The sequence below is a fragment of the Accipiter gentilis genome, chromosome 30 (assembly GCF_929443795.1).
Source record: "Accipiter gentilis chromosome 30, bAccGen1.1, whole genome shotgun sequence".
Lineage (NCBI taxonomy): Eukaryota > Metazoa > Chordata > Aves > Accipitriformes > Accipitridae > Astur > Astur gentilis.
The window spans coordinates 3,277,423-3,293,968 of NC_064909.1; the positions used below are offsets into that span (position 1 = coordinate 3,277,423).

The 16,546-nt window shown below is 45.0% G+C and overlaps 2 protein-coding genes across 5 annotated transcripts in view; one reads left to right on the plus strand and one right to left on the minus strand.

Moving 5' to 3' along the window:
* The first annotated feature begins 7,300 nt into the window (after positions 1–7,300).
* On the plus strand, positions 7,301–14,192 carry MRPL33 (mitochondrial ribosomal protein L33). Of its 2 annotated transcripts, none has more exons than XM_049833771.1 (4): positions 7,301–7,491; positions 8,880–8,898; positions 11,566–11,672; positions 13,879–14,192. In XM_049833771.1, the coding sequence occupies exons 1-4, from the start codon at positions 7,470–7,472 to the stop codon at positions 13,926–13,928; spliced, it is 198 nt and encodes a 65-aa protein (XP_049689728.1). In that variant the 5' UTR covers positions 7,301–7,469; the 3' UTR covers positions 13,929–14,192. The 2 variants fall into 2 exon arrangements, with proteins under 2 accessions (XP_049689728.1, XP_049689729.1); XM_049833772.1 differs by lacking the exon at positions 7,301–7,491 and adding an exon at positions 7,638–7,693.
* RBKS (ribokinase) overlaps positions 14,118–16,546 on the minus strand; it is a 70,297-nt gene continuing 67,868 nt past the window's right edge. For all 3 annotated transcript variants that reach the window (XM_049833750.1, XM_049833749.1, XM_049833751.1), the window contains exon 8: positions 14,118–15,343. In XM_049833750.1, the coding sequence (XP_049689707.1) occupies positions 15,170–15,343 (174 nt within the window). In that variant the 3' untranslated portion in view covers positions 14,118–15,169. The remainder of the gene's footprint in view (positions 15,344–16,546) is intronic.

Sequence of the window (16,546 nt, forward strand, 5' to 3'; positions counted from 1 at the left end):
TTATTCTCCCTGTTTTCCAATTGTTATTTCATTAAAAAAAATCAGTTATAAAATATCTGGAATGGATCCTGAGCTACATATGGAAGTGGATTGTTTGACAGTGCCGGATGCTACCGTAACATGTACGTCACCACGCCTTTCTCAGTTGGTGACTAGTAGTTTGCAAAGTCTGGGTGAGCATGGAGTGATTTTACCACACGAGTGAGATGCTATGTAAAAGCAGTCGTATGGTGTTTGAGGTTTGTCTTTGTAACTGGCTCCAGCATTCAAATACACCTCCTCCCAAGCTGTTGTTTCCTACTCTGTACATAAATCTTCCATCCACTTAGCCTGAACTTTGGTTTTTGCTATGAAAGACCTTATAGATATGAGACATGATTGCCTAGAGAGGGCAGGCAGATAATCTCAGTTGTAGAGTTATATTTTGCAGTGTTAGCTTTCCGGGTTTGCCCTTTAAAGATGTGACAGTTGTATATACGTGGAAGTAATTTAGCCCTGGAGGGGTGAAATTCTTTTTTGAGCTCTTCATGTAATCTTAGTTTGTTATTGCAAAAAGATCTCTAACCAGGAGCAACTGGGTCCAATCTGATGCTGAATTATAAATAACTAGAAATCCTGGGGCAGTCCTCTGCAGTGCCAGAGCAGTTGCCAGATGCACTTGGCATCAGATGTATGCCCAACTCAAATGCATTTGCCTGTATTTCACCCACAGGTACTGCAAACAGGAGGGCAGCTGGGGAGGTGTCTTGCTGACTGTTCTGCAAGTGAAGGCTCACCAAAATACCATCATACTGGTTCAGAGGATCAGATGGGGTGACACACTGCAAAACTAGCAGCTGTACAAATACAGAGTAGAAGACAGTCCCTGCCTAGAAGAGGTACAAGGCTGCAACTGGCAATAGAGAAGTGCAATGATTGCCTCTGGTTGTTCAGCAGCTCAGAAAACCCTTGGAATTGATTTGGCTCTGCAGACACTTTAAAAACAAATTTAATACCTTTCCAGTAAATCCCTCTGTTTTACTGCTAGCATGAAATGCCCTGACCACCATTTTGCATAAAAGCATGAGGTCGCTACAGTCAGTATTGGATTATGTGTACTCATCAATGGGATCACCATGATTTCAAAATGATGAAAGAGTATTTTTGTACTGCAGAAGCAGTAAGATCTTCAGTTACCCAGAACTAGGTCATCAGAAGCTAGGGCAGGGCAGGGCTGGGAATATCAACCCACCAGTCTTTGCCCACTCCATCTGGAGTATGGACTGGATTATATGAACAGCAGAATGTTTGGACAGGAATTCATCTCAGGTCAGCTGCTATGGACCACATCTTCATCATATTTACATATATGATTTCTAGGCAGCTCTGCCCCTTGGACACTTACTGAGGTTAGACTAGATAGCAAGGCACCCTCAAAGCACTGGACTAGAGTTATGGGATCAGTTACCCTTAGGGAGCAACACCCAGTCTCTGATTGATCTTCACAGTTGGGAAGAGCAGTTTTTTCTGTAATGGTGAAGTTAGAGCCCATACTGTAAAAGCTGGCAAAAGAAAAGGAAGGTGAATGTTTTTTCTGGTTCCTTTGGGTAAGGTAACTTTTGGCAAAAACGTGATTCAGTCTAGCTTTGTTTTGTGGGCAGTTCAAGTATATCTTCGTCTATCTAATGATGTGGGGAAATAGCTTGTTCTTTGTCGGACGAGAAATATTTCCAGCCAGCTAGCTTGAGCTACCTTTAAATTATTTGATCTAGTAGTTTGACAGCACTGAAGAGTTTACCATGGGCTAAAAGGTGACTGGAGTGTAAATATACTTTCACTGATCAACAAATCCCTTACAACAGGCCACCTGTAAATATTGCTGTAGTCCTTATCTTGTTAACCTAATAGACTGCCTCGCCTCTACAGGAGGGAGACTATTTCTTCATATCCAGGGATGTGACAGGGCAAGGCCAGATGGACAGTGCTTATGAAATAGAAAGAGGGAAGACAATCTTACTGCAGAGACTATGCAAAGGTCACAGCATACACATTGTGCATCATCAGGACTTTCAAATTGCTTGTATGTTTTTAAGTAAAATGGGTCGAGGGAGATTACAGCAGATGAAAAAAGTTTAGGGAACTAGCCAGAGACAGTTATGCAAGAGCCTAAGACTTAAAACAGATTTCTACATACGCTCTTGCTGAACCTCATTTCTAGTACTTGTTCCTTTATGATGATTCCTGGTTTTTTTTAAGTACTCATCACAGGTCTAGCTCAAACCTGAGCTAAGCAGACAGAAGTGAATGGAACACTACCCTACTTAACTCTGTTTTTCTGCTGTCCCCTCAGGTGTAAATGACTGACTGGCTTCAGAAGCACAAACACGTAGAAAAAGGAGCAATGATGCATTCACTGCTTGCAGCAATGAAGCCCTGGGGCCTTCTCAGCCTGCGGTTCTCAGATCAAGCAGCCATCAAACCACATGACACTGTAAATTTATGTCCCTCTCCTCCTTCCCAGCTCTCCACCCTTCATAAAATCCATCAATATTCCTACTCCAAATTCCCCAGAGACACATTACCAGACATAGACAGACAGCCGTCAGTGAGGTACAGCTCAGAAGTAGCTCACTAAAGAGCCTGCTGGGATAAGGGAGGGAACTGCTGTGGATGTATTGTTCTAGTCCCATCATTTCCCAAAATACTGAATGAAATAATAACTTGTTTATAATGATGCATGACATCAAGGCAATACTACATACCAGCACTTGAGACACAGCTTTGAACCCTATGACCTTCCTCCAAGTGAGAAAGTCTTTAGGGAGGCCATGGGATGCAGAAAGCCCTATCCTTCTTGTTCTCTAGAATGATTATTTTTTTTTCCCTGGAATTAAAAAATGGGCAGGACCACATCTACTTGCCACACTCAAACCTGCCTGTTTTCTTTTCCCTTAGAGCTGATCATTCTGGCTTAAGGCTGAAGATACCTCCCTTGCCAAGAAGTGATGGGAGTGATACACCAATTCATTTCGCAGCAGATTTTTGACATAAAATGAACCATGTCCAGGCATTTGAGCCATTCTCCTCCAATAAGCTATAGGAGGAAAAAATTCCATTCCCCATCTGTGTCGAACCATGTTCACATTACATAACTATCCTCTCCCTTTGCCTTTACATAACCTGCTTAAAGTAACTGGCCTTACAGGTTCACAGCTTTCTTTTTGATACACTCTTTCTTTGCCATAATGCTACAGCTAAATCCCTTTGTGCTACACTGCCACCAATTCCACCTTCCTTTGATGGTGCACTAGGTACGCTGCCTGGTTGCATTCCATGTTTCTAAGCAACAGAGAGCATTTGCCGACCAGTTAACCTCTTGTATTTTCCTATTTCACAGTGTAGTAAAAGTGAAAGCAATCCAAAGTTTAGAAGGGAAAAAAAAAAGCCCAAACAAATAAGAACTGATCCTGTTCTCCTGAGAGAAGATCTGCTTTAAGGATGTAATCTAATGCACTTTCTATCCCATCCTCTCTGTAGGCAGCTGCTTCTTCCAAAGAAAGGAATAATGTCTTCAGCATCAGTGTGGGTGACTTATGTCTGGGGGACTAGAAAGTCTCAGGACTGAGCCCTGCTGACAACTTAAGCTGCTCTGTGTACAAAAACTCATGCATGGAAGGCAAAAGCCTTGTTTTGTTGCCCTCAAAGGGGAAGAAGGTTTAGAGTCTTGCTAAAACCAACCTTTGATCAGCTGTACACATCTAGACAATATTGTCTTTAGTGTCCCAGATGGTCCCAGCTGTTGGCATAAGCAATGACAATGACATTCATTTCTCTGCATGAGACTCACCACATACATTCCATGCAATTCCAATTTTTCAGGTGCCTGCTGATGGGAAGTGAAATTCACCAAGAGAAAAGCTGTCCTTGAGGCCCACAGGATCCAAAACCCTGTGGAAGAAGTCTCAGTGGGGAGGATTAGTTGCACGATCACTTCCGGCTACTATCTAATTTTATCTGTGTATCACTGATACTGAACGTCATTCTTTTTATCACGAGAACCCCTCAACAAACAGGACTAAAAATAAAAAGCAAGAGCTCAGAGTTGGCACAAACTGTGCTACAAGGACTCCAATTTGTATAGCAGGAACTATAATCACTCTGAGACATGCCCAAGCCCTCAGGCATCCCACGGGATTTCAGTCACTTGTTTACAAGGTGTTTTGATTTGCAGCTGTTTGACTACTGTGGCATTTCAAGAGGGGGCGGTTTGAAAGGATGTTGTTACTTTGGATGTTGGGATTGGAAAATGGGTATTGAAAAATCACACAAGAAAACAGGCAAATGCTGTCTTTGTTCTTCCCCCTGTACATATGAATGATGTCAGTGCTGGGGAAAGGAGCTCCAGGAACAGATCCAGAGGCCAATGCTTTGGAGTGAATAAGCAGGGAACAGGTAAAGCCCCAAAAATGGACCCGTGCCCCAGCCTACCACACCAGAGTGCCCCATATCTGATCTGGAGAAACTAAGCTCTGGAGGTAAGAAGGGAACTGTCCAAGCCCATCACTTTTCTGGCTTTTCTAACAAGGTTGCCAGCAAATAAATTGATACTGTGCCATGGACACCCCTAAGAACTGGGCTAAAGGCTGTCACCAGCTCACTTCAAACAGGCCAGCAGCTGAAATGGATTTGGTCACTGGCTCAAAGTGATTTAGCAATTTAGATGGCTCTTTCCGTCATTCTTGCTCTCCTGACCTGGACAGTTCCTCTTTCAGAGCTGCATTAAGCTAATGCCCACTTTCTTCTGGTCCTTCTTGGGATAATGGATTCAGATATGCAGAAAGAATGTAAAAATCCATCTGTTATCTGGGATGAGTGATTTACACAATAGTGCCCATGAGTGTTTGTTTAACACTGTGGACAGCAAGAACCCTGCGAAGTTGTAACACGCTGAGAAAGGGAAAGCAAGAAGAGAGGAGAAAATAGCCTGGCTGTTTTAGAACTATGTCCACTGAGCTGTGTACATTTTTTGGCTTAGTGCTGTTTGCCTATTTTTTTGTGGGAAACCAGGAAGGACTTGTGGAGCTTTTCCCAGGCTTTAGAGCGTTACTCTCTTGTTTCCAGCACTGGGTTTTTGTATGTGTTAATTGACATACAGAAACTCATGTAGAAAATATAGTGCCAAGAGAATATTTACCTTGTAAATGTTTCATCTGCTGCCCCTCTCTCTTTTCGTGTGACTTTTACAAGTGATGACTGACTTGAAGCGCCATGCACCCTTGAAGAAGCATCACCCCTGCCAACCTTGGACACAAGCCCCTTGCCTGCCCAGTGTGTGCCAGCAACCTGACCACACTTTCTTGGCAAGCAGCAGCCATCTCTTCATTTTCTTGAGGTAAAAGAGGGCTTGGCCTAGAATGTAAAGCATAAAAATGGAAAGAGTCAGTCAGATTATAACATGAAAAATCGTTGTTTTTCTAGCTGAAGAAAAACCCACCCTGTGTTTGATTCTGAATGACACTGATCAGTTTGGCACCAGCAGCTTCTCCACTGGAGACATAAGTGACTTCTCTTTAAGCAAGCATCAGAATTATCTAGGCTGGCATTACAGTTCATCACACTCCTTGCTTTCTCTAAGCAAAGTTGGAGGGGAAAATCTGCATTTGCATTGCACATGTCATTGAAGATCTCAAAGTGCACTACTTACCCTAGCCCACGCAGCAAATCTGTATTGGGGTCGCAGAAATCCTGACTCTCTCTCCTTACCTCCGGCCAGGATGCCTTTTCCCCAAGGTTAGCTATGACTACTGCCATCAGGGCCATGCTATACTGTCACCACCTTGCCACACGTACCAGTTTTAGACTCCCTGTTTTTCACGCATACCTATGGAAAACTGTCTGCAAAGAGGCTGCTAGAAAGGAAGTCGAAGATTGCTGAAGTCTATTCTAATCCACAGTGTCTATATTTATGCAGCCCTTGTCACAGCAGAGCAGAGAAAATGTCACTGGAACAGTCTTCTTTTTGCCAGCAGGGAAGAGGTTTAAAAAGAGGCAGTATAGCCTCTATTGACGATGTGTTTGTACAAATGTTTGACTTGTAATTTAATTTAAAAATCATCTTCAATGTTGATTTATATTCCTGGCAGTGAAGTCAGGAGATTGGCAATCCCATTCCATTTCAGTCCGTGCTCTGACAGAGGCAGTAACGCAGATCGAGGAGAAGAATTCTTACAGCACTCACATTTTATCATCCTGAATGTTTTCAAGTTCTCACTCTGATATTCATGGGCAGATTATGTAAGTACTAGATATATACTTCTGAAGGCCAAATAGTAAAGATTGGAATGCTGTATCATTAAAAGGAAGTATTTGGAAATAAGTGAATTGAAACAAGGTACAACATGCTATCAAGTGAACACTTGACACGAGCAGCGCTGCTTTCCTTGAGATGTCGTCTTGCTCCCATCTTTCATAGGGTCAGCCATTTGTTTTCATGCTATAGAATATCAAATTAACTGCACGTTGTTACACACTCTAAGTCTTGCTTTCCATCTAAATATGTCAAGCTGACATTTTGATTGCCTTAGTAATTGCTAAATATTCAAGCACTTGAATTCCATCATTAACAGTTTACCCAGATGGTGAGAGAGGGAGAAGTAAGCTGCGGACCTTCTGTGAATTCTTTAGAGGTAAGAACTTACACTTCATTACCTAACTGCTCAGAAGAACATGAAAACTTGCCTCGATGCCCCCCTCGAGCCTCTCTGCCCATCATTTTTGCAGCATAGCTCATAAATACTGATAGGTTTAGCTGCCTAATGCCGTGGGGACTCTGACACCACAGCAGTACCCCTTTTTCTCACACAAAAGGGAACGAACACAGGCAGAGGTTAGCAGATGGGCCGAAGGGTGAGACCGCTGCGGAGCAGGACCCAGAGGTGCCCGCGGCCGGAGGCTGCCGGCCCACCCTCAAGCCCACGGCAGCTCTGGGGCTCTCGGAGCCCGACAGGCCCCCCTCTGCACTGGCCCTGCTGCCGTCAGCCACCCCAGCGCAGCGGCTGCGGGCTGTCGCGGGCCTGCCTAGGCCTCCGCGGGGCGGCCCGGAATCGGGCCCCAGCTCGCTGACACGCGAAGGACCCGTGGCAGCTCTCCCCCTCGGCCGGCCCGAGCTGCCAGCCCCGGCCCGTCCCCTGCCCTCCGCCCCCGGCAGCCGGTAACGGCCGCTGCGCTCCGCCCACACGCTAACCCGGCCCCCACTAACCCCGCCCCACATTAACCCCGCCCCGCACTAGCCCCGCCTCGCGCGCGCAGGGGGCGGGGGCGGGGCCGGGGCCGGGGCCGGGGTCGCAGCCGGAGCGCGCCCCGCTAGGCGGGGAGGCAACGGCCGCGGCCCCGCCCCAACCCTTCCCCCGCGTCCCGGAAGCGCTTCTGCCTGGCGGTCCGGAAGTGGTGGCGGGGGGCTCGCCGGGGCGGCTCAGGGGGACACCGGCGTTATGTTTCTAACGGCGGCGGCTTGTGAGTGGCGCAGAGAGGAGCGGGGCTGGGCGGGGGGAAGGAGGACGGTGGAAGGCGCGGGGGTGGCCTTGGAGGTGGGCGGGGGCCCGGGCCCGGGCCCGGGCCCAGGCGGCGGCGGCGGCGCGACCTGCCCTGCCCTGCCCTTCGCCTCCTTTTGCCGCGGGACCTGCGCCTCCCAGCAGGCAGCGGCGCCGCGCCGCAAGTACACCTTCCGGCGTGCCCCGCGCCGCCCCGTGCGGGGGGGGTGGGGCGAGGTGAGGCCAGGCAGCCGTCGGAGGGCGCGAGGCCGGGGCGGGAAGTGGCCGGTTCCCGGCCCTTGGGTCAGCCCGTCAGCCGCCTTCCTGATTCCCCTGAGGAGACGGAGCCAGCGGCTCCCTTCCTCCTCCGGGCGGGGCTGGGGCTGTCGTCCGGGGAGGGTGGCTTCCGTGGGGGTGACGAAGAGAAGGGCCGGTGGGAGAGTGCTAGGCCTCTGCGGCAGGGACCACGGGGGGGAGGTTCAAGGGAAGTGGAACTTGCAAGCCCTCCCCAGTGAGGTTAAGAAGCTTCAGCTCGAGTGGAAAAAGGGGAAGTTGCGAGAGGGAGCGGGGTGGTGGCAGGGAGAGCGTGCGGTGAGAAGTGTGTCCTTCGTGGTATCTGGATAAGCTTGGGGTGTGGTGAAGTAAAGGTGCAAGAGGAGGTTGGCCAGAAGCTCACGATGGCCTAAACAAGAATTGCACAAACAGAATATAGATAAGCAATTTTTGACGTGCTGGTGTTGTGGGGTTTTTTTCTGCGTTCATGCTGTAGTTTTATGATTAATTTAAACCCACTGAGCTGACAGAAAAAAAATAATTCTGCCTGTTTCATGCTATGTGGTGGGTTAGATCAGGGGACCTGAAACCAGGCTTGTGAGAAGGTTAGTCTCATCTCAGAAGAGCTCTCTGGTCTGGTTCACCATATGGCCATGCAAACCTTTGGGTTGGCACTTCGGCAGGAACCAGAGCAGGGCTGGGCATAAGCAAGCCGGGGAGAGTGGGACTGTGGTTTTCACCAGCAGTCTTAGTTCATACCTGCCATAACTGCGTATTTGTCTAGTGAACTCAGTTTCAGCTTTGAAGCTTTATATTAGAAACATCTGGAGGCTGCAACAAGTGCAGTCTGTTGCACTGGGTGCTGCTTTTGCACAGACACTTATAAAGGTTGTATGGTGGAAAAAAAGCAGGCAACTGGGAGCACGTAGATGGAAGGACGTTTCTTTTGTGACAGTAAATCTCTTTGCACAGTCTGTCTGGGGCTATTGCAAAGGCAAGCAGTGGAAAACTCTTAATCTTTATATGTTGCGTATAAAGGAAACAAGTTAAAATGATAACTGTTTCTTCTTTTTTTCTCTTCATGCTGCAAAAAAACAGTGGCCAAGAGCAAATCTAAGTAAGTGATGTTTTCCTCACCAATTTTTAATTTCTGCTACCACTCTGTATCTTCAAATGACTGTACAAAATACTAGGCTTCTCTAGAAGTTTTTAATATACCTGAGAGAACTGCAGTCCTTGAGTTTAGCTGTGTCCTTTCTGTCCTTCTGCATGTGTGTCTTTTCACAGGTAAGTACAGAATGGTGTGAAAAATCCCCTCGGTTCTAAAATTGCAGCGAACGCAGGTGTTGTCCTACGGGCTGTCATGTTGAGCTGAGCTGTAATATCCAAAGTGCCCTCCATAGGGGAAGCACGCCTCTGTGCTTTATGATTAAAGAGAGGCTATAAATTATCCACATAATCTTCCTCTTGTTTACCTTTCATACTTTTTTAGCTGAGGAGGGCAAGCTGAGGTACAGCGTTGGGTCTTTGTTGTTTGTGGGTTGGGCTTTGGGCAGGTGCTGTAAATGTTTCTCATGGGCAGGGTGCAGAACGCTTCCCAGTTTTAGCATGTTCATATGTTTATACATGAGGAGTGGATGGGGCACAGTCAGTGCTCTGGGCTTCTTGATTTGCTCTGTAGTCCAGCTCAGGAGAGAGGTTAGTGGGCTCTGGAAGAAAATTAGTCCCAGTCTTTTGACCTGTAATGACAGCTGATGTGTTTTAAGGGTTGGAAAGGAAGGAATATATACTTTCAGCACACCAGGAGTCTTACAGTGTGGATGCAAGGGGTCAGGATCATGGGGAGAGCATGACTTGCATCCAAAATGCTATTTGTAAGAAAATCAGCTAGACAAATCCAAGGGGCTAAACTGATACATCTATGTGAATACATTCCTGTCTTCTGATTCTCAGAAATTGCATTCTGTGCAAGTATATTACATTTGGTGCTGTACAACCTTGGAAACTATGGCCTTTGGTACGTTTTCTGATTTTTTTTTTTATTTTTTTTTTTAAGAATCAGCCCCCAACAGAGCCAGTAGCAACCACTTTCTGGGTTTGAAGAGATTCTTCTGTTACAGGATTTCTGAGTAATTGTCAGGGTTTTAAATTAAGAAAGTGCTTCCCAAATATGTACCTGACAGGGAAGAGAGCAGGTTGACATCTCAGTGTTCTGCTGTTACCTGTTAGCAGAAGCAAACACAGCAACGCAGGATGTTTCCGTGAGGTGAAAAAGTAGCTTTTAAAAATGGTGTTACTAATGTTAATGTAGTGATTCCCCGCCCCGCCCCGATGTTCCTTTCTCTGTTCTTTTTATGGTCCCATGTATACTTCAGGAATATGTTATCTCCTTGTATTATTTATCCTTCTGCGTTCCCCTTGGGTTTTCTCCCTGTGTCCTGATAGCTTTCCACTGTTCTTTTCTGCCTCTGCTCCTAGTTACGTTTCTTCATTGAGCAGCAAATTTTTTGAACAAGGTGTGTTGTTCAGAAAGGGCTTGGCCTCAAATATGTGGTGCACAAGAATTTCAAGGCCTGGTCATACTGATACCACTGATTCCCCCAGAAAGAGGAAACTGCACAGAGGATTTGAGGAAGTGGGTGAGGTATAGGGGAAGGAGTCTGTGTGGTTACTGGTGATACACATCACACCTGCAGTCATGTACAGGAGAGGACAGTAACTGGGGGTAATTCCTAGACTATGCTTGGTCAGTTGGTCTGCAGGAATCTAGTGTTTTTCTGTTTTATTTTGAACTCAGAAAAGTAAATTTCATTGCAAAGCTGAAGAGGGAGAGCTCAAGGAAGTACACTGGTCAGAGCTGCACAAGTGAGGAAGAATGGACATCTCTTCAAGGTTAATTTTGACAGACCACTTGGTATTAGAAGCAGGAAAATCCAGAAAAATTAATTGAATGCCCATGTGCAGAGATATATCCATCTCTTTATTGCAATGGAAGAGAAGGACATAATTTACAGACTGCTAAAATGGTTTGACCTTTCTTTCGACACTTCAGAAGATGCCCTGTGTCTGGGAGTTTGCGCAGATCTCTGTGTACTTCTGGGGGCCGGGGGGTGTGGTGGTGGCAGCTTTCTCAGTCTCCTGGCTTTCCCTGCTCCCAGGGATACCACAGCTACTGCAGCCAGTCCACTCTACAAACCGAGAGCCTTCCAGTGGGGAAGGGGGTTCCCATGGCTGGGTTAATGTCAAGCCCTGTATCTCTAGTGGGATGGATGGTGCCAAGGGGCCCTGCTTCTCCTTTTGCATGCCTCTTGTTCCATCCTATCTGCTCGAGTTCCTCTCTGCATGTGGAAGTGATAGTCTGCAATACATTGTTATCTACAGCCTGAACGTCTTTAACTACCATCATCCTTCCTCTCTTGCCATAATCTTTTAAATAGTGACTCAAGTGTATGCTGATTTATTTTTTTTTAACACCCCCCCCCCCCCCCCTTCTTTCTTTCCTGTTTCTTTTCCTCTGGGCTTGTATTCTGTTCAGTAGTTATTTACTTAAACTTGATGCTGGAGCTTATCGTTTATAGTGGGCTCCTTGTCTGTGTTATAAGTTTAGCACATGGTGTTGATGCTCCCATCCTGAATATCCATAAAATTGAATGAAGTATCTTACGTGATTGTGCCAAATTGCTCATGCTAAAAGCTTGTCCGTTTGACCATGCCCTGGCAGACTTGTGGTGGGCCATTGCTGTGTGCCTGTGCACTGATACAGAGACATTCCTTGTGACTTTAGATACATTCTGGTGAAGATGAAAAGTACAGCTGAGACAGGCTACTGTTTCAACATCAGGAGACTCCGACTGCAAGAAAAATTGGTCCTGCTGAGATACGATCCCATCGGTAAGAGCTTGGGGAAGAAATCAGCTTGCTTTGTATAAGCTTCTCTGTGTGGGGCAAAAGATTTGAATATAACAGGATTTTTCCCATCTAAGCAGAATATGTCATAACACGTTTCATACTCAGATGACTGTACAGTTGCTGTTCTTCATGACATTCCAGTGGGAAGTAAACGTTACCCTCATTTTACAGATTGTGGCAGTGAAACAAAGTAATGACTTGCCTGACATATCAGAGACTTTGATGACAGCCATGCCACATGTCAGTGGCAAAGCAAAGTGACACAAGAGTTCTTTCATTCTGTTTCTTTGTGTGGTTTGCTAGACTGCACTACCTCCAACAAGCAGCCACGAAGAATGCGTCAATAGAAATGTTCTGTTAAGCTGCCATGGGTGCTCTAGACAATACATTTTAACCATCACTTACAAAATGGACCTTTTCTTTTAAAGAAATAAAACCAAGTTCTTCTTCTCCCACAAACGATACTGCTCTCCAGATGACAGTTTGTGGGTTCTTTTATGTTCCTCTGGTCCTTGCAGATTTTCTCAGTTTAAGAATCTGGTATGTTGGGGGGTTATAGCACTTGCCAAGCTGCCTTTTGCTTACCAAGCTTTTTGAACGGTGACTAGGAGCTCAGGTTTCTGGGGGAGGAACCAGTCTGCAGTTAACATTAAAAAGTTTAATTTAACATTAAAAAACTTAATTTGGGGAAACGTAGAAATTAAACGAGACCATTTAAATGAGACCATGCTAGAAATAGCATGGCAGAGTTAGTGCAAAAAAGGCTTATTTAAATCTATAGAATAAATAAATGTATTAAGCAGCTCTAAGTAGATAACATAATGCATGGCCAGTAGTTATGTGGTTTAAGCTTATTTTTTCTTATAATTTTATGCTCTTGTTAAATGACTAACCTTTTCATACTCAGATCTAACAGTCCAGGAGCTTTATGGCAGGTGAGAGAAACCACCAGAGAAGCGGTATGCTCTCATCAAAGAGATGAGAGGTTGCTGACAGAGGTTGTGTCTCTCCTTCTGAATTCCATACAGAAGGAGAATTGGAGATCTCTGGGATTATTTTCTTGAGTAAGAAAAGTTTAAATCACTGCATCGAACCATTGTGCAAAGTGATCCTCCAGAAGCTTCAGAACTTGTAGGAAATGTGAAGAGAGTGGAGAGCTTAGTCTAAGTAGCGCTTCTGTTGCAGAACATGTAGTAGGTTGTTGAAGTACAAAATTGGAAGTAATTAAGAAAAAAACTCTGATCTTTGTAGCCTGTAGTAGAACACAAGTGAGAAATTGATGTGAGAAAGTGCTACATGTGTGAAGGGAAGTAAATTTGAGTCTAGATACCAACTCACATCAGGAATATGTTAGGAAGCATTTTCATTTGGCATGCATTTTCACCTTATGTTTTGTACTTCTCAAAAACCTGGGACCTCCACAGAATGAAGCTTTTTAGTGAAGTAGTGGCAGTAGTGCCCAAGTTTCACTACCTCCTAACTGCAGCAACAGAATGTGTTACAAAGTTGCAGTATTTCTTAAAGCGAAACTTTTATGTGGAAGAAGAGATTTTGTTAAGTGTGTGGATTGCTCTTGCGTAGCTTTCAAAGGAATTCATATAGTGAAGTTCAATTGGAACAATGGTGCTTTTCAAAGGGCATTGTAAAGCTTTGGGGTTTTGTGTTTGGTTTTTTTTTCTTCAGTAATGCATTGGCTATGCTTAACCTATAGCTGAACTGACTTTGCTAGCATCAGGCATTGGATGCAGGGTTAATTTGCGTCTCTAAGGTGACTTAGTTAACTTTTTCAGTCAGTCTGTGAGACCAAGTAGATCCAGTTCATGATCTGTAGTTGTTTGGCTCTGAATTTGAAGAGTAGTAGAAAGCAGCAAGAGCCTATTTTTGTCCCTACATTGAGCAGCTGTGATTCAGAACAGTCACACAGAGCAGCTGTTGAATGTTTTCAGCCGCTCAAATCCTGACACTTACTTTCACAGAGGTAAACGGACCTCTTAGGAACTAAAAATTACGTATGGTAAAGTGAAAGCACTACTAAACTCCGTCAAGAGTTGATTGACAGCAGCGCTGTGCCAGTCAGTTGCTCCACACTCATTTAAGCAGCGAAGGCAGCCAGGAGAAAGGGATGTAGGCTCCTTGAATTGCATCTTAACACTTTGGGCTTCTTAACAGATCCTTTTTTTCCCTATAGCAAAACAACGTGTCCTCTTCACGGAGAAGAAAAAAATCCGCTCTATCTGAACAATGACTGGACTTGATTTATGCATTAGGAGAGGATGGTTTGGGGGGAGGACGGGGTGAACGCTGATTCAGAAATCAAGCAACATGGGCCGAAAAGAGAGGAAATGAACTGGGATCACCGTCTCCTGTGATTTGAAGGCCATTGTGAATGAAACAATGTAGAGAAAGAAAATTCTTAATGTCTGGACATAGATCATCACAGTAACATTTATTTATCTTTTGAGTTATTTTTACAGTACTCAATTAAAAAAATTAAATAGCAAATCCCATTGTCTGTGTTTTCCATTGTGAAAGAGGCTGTAATCTTCAAAGGAACTATTGTTTTATAAGGCAATAAAAATTAACGTTTTCCACAGCAGGAATTCAATGGCAGGATTGCAAGTTTTTCTAACCTACCAGCCACAGATTCAACAGTAGTGACTATGAATTGGTGTCATTCCTTGGAGGGCTAGTGTTGTATCAGCTCCTTCCCAGGAAAGGAAGAAGCAAGGGGAACCTAGTGATATAAGATGAGCTTTTGGATAAGCTATGACCACGGTTAAAAGGACTGTATTATTTTCAGTCAAGTAAGTAGGATGGATTTTTCACTCCTGGATTTTTGTCAAGCATGGAGAAAGTAGATAGCCAAAGTAGTTCTCTGATGGTTTTGGAAGTTTTTCATCTTTAATTAGTTCATCTAGGTTTAGAGCAGTATGGCTAGAAACACTTTTCAAAGTCTACCTCAGTAGCACTCTTGTCCTCTTTCCAGTTTGAGGGACCTTCCACAGAGCACAGTGCTGCAGCATGAAAAAATAGATGGGCCAGGGCTTGATGTATGGTGCTTTGTTATGAGCCAACGCTGGCCTTGGTGTTTGCAGCCAAGGCCTGAAGTTGCAATCTCAAAGCTAACACTCCACTTCATGTGCTGGCATTGCACATCAGAAGTTCTGATAAAAAATACTATCAGGAGACCAATGTTTTGCTGTAAACTTCATGTAGTTCAGTATAGTGCATTGTGTGGGATGGCCACAAGCCCAATGGTTGTGTGAGGGGCCAGAGAGACCTGCTGTGCTGTGTTTGAAAGACCCACCACCCCCACCCCATCTTATCACTGTAGAACAGGAACTAAGAGGATTCCTCAAATAAGAAGCAAAGAGACTTCTCTGGTCTTTCCAGTCAGCAGAGGAGAACCTTTGTGCAGTCAGGAGAATAATGGTGTCTGGGGTAAGATAAAATCAGTATGTTGAGCTAGACAATGTCAATTAGAAAAGGTCCTGAGGCAAGTCCTTCCGGTAAGGATATGAAGATTGTGTCCCTGATGCCTGGACGCTCACCGATGCGATGCAGTTAGACTTCCTGATCATTTCCTCCATGGGTAACTTGGGATAGTAAGCCAGGTAGAAGGCCAGTGCTCCCACAAAACTGTCTCCAGCTCCCTAGAATAAAATAAGAAGTTCAAGCATACTTGCACAGGGAAACAATTAAGATGCGTTTACTGGAAAGACAAAAGTTGCAGCACTGATTGCAGGAGTCAGGAATTTGTTCAGGAGTTGAGTTCAATTCACTTTTCTATGCCTAGAAAGTTCTGCCATGTTAAACTAATGCTACCATACTATCTTTCTGCCCAGCTGTTGAATCAAGGTACAAGCTATAATATGGCCTAAAACTTCAAGAAAAAGAAAAGCTAGTGTGCTACAGTTCAGCAGTGTGCTGTTATAAACACTGTTTTTGAAACTTCCTGTTGCTGGAGTGTCTTTTCATTTCTCAACCTGAATGTTTCATTAAAGCTATTTTTCTCTCATTTAACTTCTGTTTTTCATAAAGGGCAGTAGTGGAAGGGACAGAGAAAAGGGGAAAAAATAAGCCATGCGGCCTGTGGTGTCTGTAAATTCCTAGTTGCAGAACGATACATTTTGACGTCTCCAGAACTGAGCTGTTGTTCTAAAAGAGCCCCACTGATGAAGGTGTATGCTGTGTCTGTCACATAAACCACTCATATTCCTGGGGTAAGCTTTGCCACTTGAGCTGTGTCTGACCATGGGGATGGAGGACAGTGACATTCACCTGGAGCTCTGGCAACTGTGGCTCTCCTGAGCTAGCTGTCCCCAGGCCCTGTCTCCCACAAGAGCTGCCCGATGCTCAGCCGGCCCTGTGCCAGCCCTCTGTGAATGGGGAGTAAGCCTTCACCTTGTGCCCCGGCTTGCTCTGACCCTCTAGCCCAGATGCCACTAGTTCTGCTCTGATCAGCAGGGAATGACAATTGTTTGCCTCCTGAATGCTTTTTAACAATAACTCTTGTTTTGTGATGTTCAGTGCTCTGTAGTGTCCCCAACAACTGGCAAAATTAATCATTTTTAACTTGATTTGCTCATTTCATTCCACAGTGTCTCTTCCCCCTCCTCTAAAACTGGCTTGACTTCCAAGGCCAAACTGACAGCAATTCTTGTTAGTACTGTAAAAGTGATTCTAACATCCCCTTTTTTTAATCATACTTTTATACCACTAAAAGAGTTACACTGGACACACTGGTAATATCTTCATTTAATTCAAGAACCAGCATATGGACTATCTCCCCTGAGGGGTTTTGCCTCTGTAGTTGCAATAAATAGGCCCCAGGAGTCATGGGACAAGAGCAAAGG

Excerpts from the sequence above, each read along its gene's own strand:
- MRPL33 (XM_049833771.1), top strand. The coding sequence starts at position 7,470 with ATGTTTCTAACGGCGGCGGCTT. Across the intron at positions 11,673-13,878 it reads GCTGAGATACGATCCCATCG|CAAAACAACGTGTCCTCTTC; the intron begins GTAAGAGCTTGG and ends TTTTCCCTATAG.